Source organism: Rhododendron vialii, chromosome 10a, assembly GCF_030253575.1.
Source record: "Rhododendron vialii isolate Sample 1 chromosome 10a, ASM3025357v1".
Classification (NCBI taxonomy): domain Eukaryota; kingdom Viridiplantae; phylum Streptophyta; class Magnoliopsida; order Ericales; family Ericaceae; genus Rhododendron; species Rhododendron vialii.
Genome location: NC_080566.1, coordinates 9188295 through 9193943, shown reverse-complemented (window position 1 = coordinate 9193943; position 5649 = coordinate 9188295). Strand labels below are relative to the sequence as shown.

General features: G+C 37.1%; 1 protein-coding gene across 1 annotated transcript; it reads right to left on the bottom strand.

Annotated features, from left to right (window-relative positions):
• LOC131302605 (uncharacterized) lies at window positions 1-1381 on the bottom strand. Its single transcript, XM_058329324.1, has one exon. The coding sequence runs from the start codon at window positions 987-989 to the stop codon at window positions 492-494; it is 498 nt and encodes a 165-aa protein (XP_058185307.1). The 5' UTR covers window positions 990-1381; the 3' UTR covers window positions 1-491.
• Between the last annotated feature and the right edge of the window lie 4268 nt (window positions 1382-5649).

The window sequence follows — 5649 nt, the reverse complement described above, 5'->3', positions numbered from 1 at the left end:
TTTTTGACTGTTAATAAGTTTTTATTAGCGACATAAAAAATACATGGTCAGAATGATTTCGGGGTACCTAGCATTGCTCTTCCCAATTTCTCCCAATTCATGGGGGTAGTTTCTCCACATGTCCACTCGAAAAACAAAAATTACTACTATAATCTAAAGAGAGAATCGTCACAACAAACACATCTCATACAACTAGGAACACTTTGTATATACTACTAAAATAGGAACATACCGATTAATTATTCTATGGCTCAAGGAATCATGTGATGGTGCCCAAACTCTTCTCGATCTCGCATTTGTGTGCGCTCATTACATTTGTTGTAAGAACCACACAAATGTGTAGTGAAGGAAGAGTTTGGGGCACCACGCGGCAATGTCCCGAGAACATTGAATAATTTATCGGACCATATCATCATCGCAAACGATGGGATTGGTCTTCAAAATTAATTAAGGTGCTGTGTATATTGACTCGGACACCTGAAAACATATCGTCATGAGCAAATTGGCTCTTCTGCTATTGTCTCCAGCAACGGCTTCTTAGACCTGCACATAGACAACCTGTGCTTAAACTCTAACGACGAAAACTCCTCGATATCGTCCAAATTCAGCTTCGGCGTCACCACCGCCTCCTTCACCCCCGGCGGTTCCGGCAACACTCTGACGTTTCCGGCCGCCACCCTTCTGGAATTCGCCGTCAGAAACAGGGTGCCCATGTCGGCCGCAGTGACGACGGAGCCAAGCCTCTTCATCGGGAACATGACGTAAGCGGAGGAGAGCTCGAGGTCCTCGTCGGCGCCGAGGGCGGAGAACCGGCGGCCAATCTGGAGGGACTTGGCGTTGACGAGGAAGAAGTTGGGGGCTTCCATCATGACTTCGGCCGCGTTCGTGGACTCGTGGAACTGCTTGATCTCCCCCGTTGGGTAGATTACTCTCGCTGCGGAGTGTTTGGATTGTGGGGTTGAGAGGGCGCAGGAGATGTAGTTTCCCATCAGATAGAGAGAGATTTTCTTTGATCAAAGGGAGAGAATCTCCCGCTAGTGGACGGTAGATTTATGCTTTTCAAATTAGTCGAGGTGTGCGTAAACTGACCAGATTACGAGAATTTGTTTGGAATCATGGGAATTGGGGAGTTTAGATGGAGGTGAGTTTGAGAGGAGAGAGAATTGATCGGGGATAGAAGAATAATAGTTGAGGGTTGAGCAGATGGTGGTTAGAGAGAGAGAGAGAGAGAGGGAGGTTTTTGTGTTCGAAACTCGAATGTGTTTGGGGGGAAGTGGATATGGGTGTTTGGGAAGGCGTATACTCCATAAAATAGGATGGGAAAGAGGACTCGTTCGAATTGGAGAGAAAAGTAGAGGGAGAGAGAGAGAAGAATCGGGGAAAGCTGGATGCATGTTGTGAGACAAAATAAAGGGACTTGTCTGGGTTGACAATATGGGGCTGATTCCGCGTCTGTGTCCGGTTAAGCAGGAAGAATTGAGGAGGAAAAAGCAAATAGTCTCCTCTTGTATATACCACGTCTAATAATTCTATAGTCCGGGAGCACCAAAATTGAGGTATAAGGTCCCGTTCCGCAAAGGTTTTCAACTGTTTGGGTAGGCTTGTATGCATTTGGAGAAATGCATTCTCGAAATTGAGGGATAATTTGGCCTTGCTCTACTAAGGTTTTTATTTTTTAAATATTAATACTTATTTTTCGTTTTACGAGACAAATCATTATCTAACAATATCATATTTAATTCAAAAAAAATATTTATTTTAATTAATGAAACACACTCTAAAAATACAGTTCCCCGTATCAACCTTGAAGAAGCTAGCACCTCTGTTTTTTTTCCATCTTTAAAAATATATATATTTTACACTTACTATTCTAACTTTCTCAATAACTTTTGCATTTCCTGTTTGAATTATCATTACGCATAAGGATTAAAAAGACGACTACATATTTTCGACCAACTACTATCTTTACCCTCATGTATGCACACACAACGCATAAACCTAGCTTTTGCGTCCTCATTTTGATTCTAACTTTTTCCCTCGTGAAAAGATCAATTTATGTTAAGGTGTTATTCCGCTTTCTTTTTAAATCTTTTTTTTCAAAAAGAATATAATTTCAAGCTCAAATATAATAAAAATGAAAAATATTTTTTGCATCGTTTAAAAAATCTCAATAAGATTTATATTGCTAGGAAAATTATTTGCGTAAACACATAATTTTTGAGCTTGAAATTATATTCCTTTTCTAAAAGTTCTTTTTTTAAGAAACTGAAACACACCCTAAGTAGGTTAACCAAATTGCCACCTTTTCTATTAGGCAAATTTTCGTTGTTGTCCCTCTAGTTTTACGGTTGCCTCAATTTCGTCTCTCTAGTTTCAATTGCTACCAAATAAACCCTGTAGTTTGTTTTACGTTTCAAATTGGTAAAATCGTTAACATTGTTAATGAAACTAACGGAAAAATATGATTAAAAATTAAGTGCTCCAATTTTCAATCCGGTTGAACTCTTGTGAATATCTTATTTTTTTGATCATTTTATCCTAGATGGTCGTAATGAATTTTTGACTATAAGGCCTTTCAACGAGCACCCAAAGACTCTTTATTTAATTTTAAAGCTCTCTTAGGGTGCTCATTGAAAGGCCTTAGAACCAAAAGTCCATTATGACCATTTCAGATTAAATGATCGGACAAATATGATCTTCACATCGGTTTTAAACGGATTGAAAATTAGAGCACTTATTTTTTCACATCGTTTACATATTAAAAAATATAGTTAAAAAATTAAGTATTCCAATTTTTAATCTGTTTGAACCGGTGCGAAGATCTTATTTTTCTGATTATTTTATCTTAAATGGTCATTATGGATTTTTGGCTCTAAGGCCTTTCAATGAGCACCCTAAGAGAGTCCTGAAGGTTTTGTAAAGGGTATTTTGGTCTCACCAAAACTAGTTTTTCCCTTTGCCCAATCCTTCAGCTAGCCTATTTCCTGATTTCACTATTCCCCGTGTTAGGGCACATATTAACAAAAGTCATAAATAAATAAATATATATACACACACACACAATATGTGTTTAAACATGATTTTAAGGGTACCCGCAAGAAATTGGCAAAAAATATGACCAGAAAGGGCTTGATCTGAGCAGCTTTTTGTAAAAACGCTATAAATGCATTTTTTTGAATAATTGTTTGGATCAAATCCTTCCCGATCATATTTTTTGTCGATTTCTCGATTACCCTCATAAAATCATGTTCTTATCACATTGAATGGTTCGGATCGAAAAAAATAGAGGTCCTTAACTTAGCAAGTTATGAAATCCCTCAGTGGAAGCTCACTGCGTATCTTGATTAACTTGTTAATTTAATTGTTTCTTTCAATTAGCAATCAGAAAAAGTAAATTGGACACAGTTCAAATTTTTGACTCCCTCTTATCAAAAATTCTGGCACTAGGCCTGTAGGCGAGTCTATAGGAATTAGTTTTTAGTTTGCGCAATTTGGTCCGGACATCTTGCATTCAAAAAAAAAAAAGTTTCAACATATTATTATACAGTACTACTATTGAGCCGACGTTAGTAGGACCAATTCGTTAATTATGAAGGTACTTTATATCTTGCTGTATTTGATTCCTATGTTGAATCCGTGTGGAGCCTATCAACTAAACATGTAGTACGTGGAATGGAGTGTGAATCAAACAACTTACGTGGCCAAAATCATTAGTTTTGATAATGGATAGAGGGAGAAATCGAGTAATGATTGAAGAGAGATGTAATGAGTAGAGAAAGAAATAAAAATAATAATTGAAAAAATAGGGTAATGATTAGAGAAAGATATAAAGTAATGATTAGAAAATAAAATTAAATACAGTATCAAAACGAACAAAGTCATTGTTCCTCTCTAATGTAAACCAAGCCTTTTTTTATTTTTTTTATTATGCTAAAAAAAACATTGTTCATTTCTGGCGTTGCCAACATTCTTGCCCCTTTTACGTGGACGTACGGTGCACATGTACATGAATTTGGACTTAATTAATCCCGATAATTAGTCCGGTTAGTTAATGGGTTGCTCTCTACACAATTAATCAGAATTTGATTCTTTGGCCTCGTTCCACCAAGGAAAATATATTATGAATTAAATGTAATATATTATGAGAAAATGATCTTTCTCGTAAAGCGAAAAATAAGTATTCAAAAAATAAAAATTTTAGCGGAACGGAGCCTTAGAGTCATGCCCCAATAAAAGTAATTTATTGTGAATTCTTTAGTCCCGGCATAGAAGATATGCCTTTGACCAGACTGGTGATGTGATTAGTTGAGGCATGCGTAAATTGATCCGGACACTTCTGACAGTCCACGAAAAAAAGAAGAAAAATTTGCTCCTAAGTAATCTGCGTGATATGCTTTAATTATTTATTGTGGCCTTAAAGGAGAGGCACGGTGGTGGGCTGGAAATGAGCAAGCTGGCGCGTCACCAGATCATTACGGAGTATTTGTGCCACAGTTTTGAGTGGGTAGGAGAAAGTCTACCCACCGCTCCGTTTCATTGTTTCATGATTGTCTTCGCCACTTTCAATTTTATCGTTTTAAAAATGTTTTGAAAGGTTCAATTTTTAAACGACTCTTACAAGGAAGAGTTAAGAAGAATATTTTAATCCAAACTATTAATTATTGAGACGGACAATGAAATTGAGCAGTAATGCTACACGCACAGCAACTATGCACAAATTTTGTGCACAGATTTTTTGTGGGGCCCACTACGGGTTCCACACAAATAATCCGAGCTGTTCGTGTAGCATTACTGTTTGATTGCAGAGGGTTGGCAGAGTTCTCCTCGTGGGGAGCGTTCAGACCGTTCAGACCCACCGTCTAAAGTTTTGACTTCAACAGATCTGTCATCATCATTCTCCTTTCAGAAACAAACTTCGTAATTTAATGCGTTATAGAAAAATACTCCAGATAAACAGGGGAGAATGTGAAAGCCACTCAGCGATTCTACGCTTACTATTCTTCCGTAGCGCTCAATTTCCAGTAATGCTACACGCACAGCAATTGTGCACAGATTTTGTGCACAGATTTTTTATGGGATCTACTACGGGTCCCACACAAATCATCCGAGCCGTTCATTAAATGTAAAACATTTTTTCAAGGTCCTCCACAAAAAATCAGCTCAATCCGATATCTATAAGTGTTTGATTCAATCATTTAACTTTTCATTATTCTGAGATTCAAATGAAGAGTTAAATGATTGAATCAGGCATCTATGAGTATCGGATTAAGCTGATTTTTTGCGAGGGCCCTTAAAAAAATGTTTTACATTTAATGAACAGCTCGGATTATTTGTGTGGGACCCGTAGTGGGCCCCACAAAAAATCTGTGCACAAAATTTGTGCATAGTTGCTGTGCGTGTAGCATTACTGGCAATCAAATTGTTAGTCGGGGCATATATGCATTGGAGAAGGCAGGATTTCATAGGGACAGCGCTCTTTCATGGAAGTTTACAACTTTTTCCGTCCCAATTTAATTGTCATTTCTAGAGTTTGTGTCACTTTTTAATTGATTATATTATATATTTTAATTTACTGTATAATATTTTAGGTAATTTCAAAAATATTGTATTTTAGAACAAATCGAAATCTATCAAATAAGATCCATATTG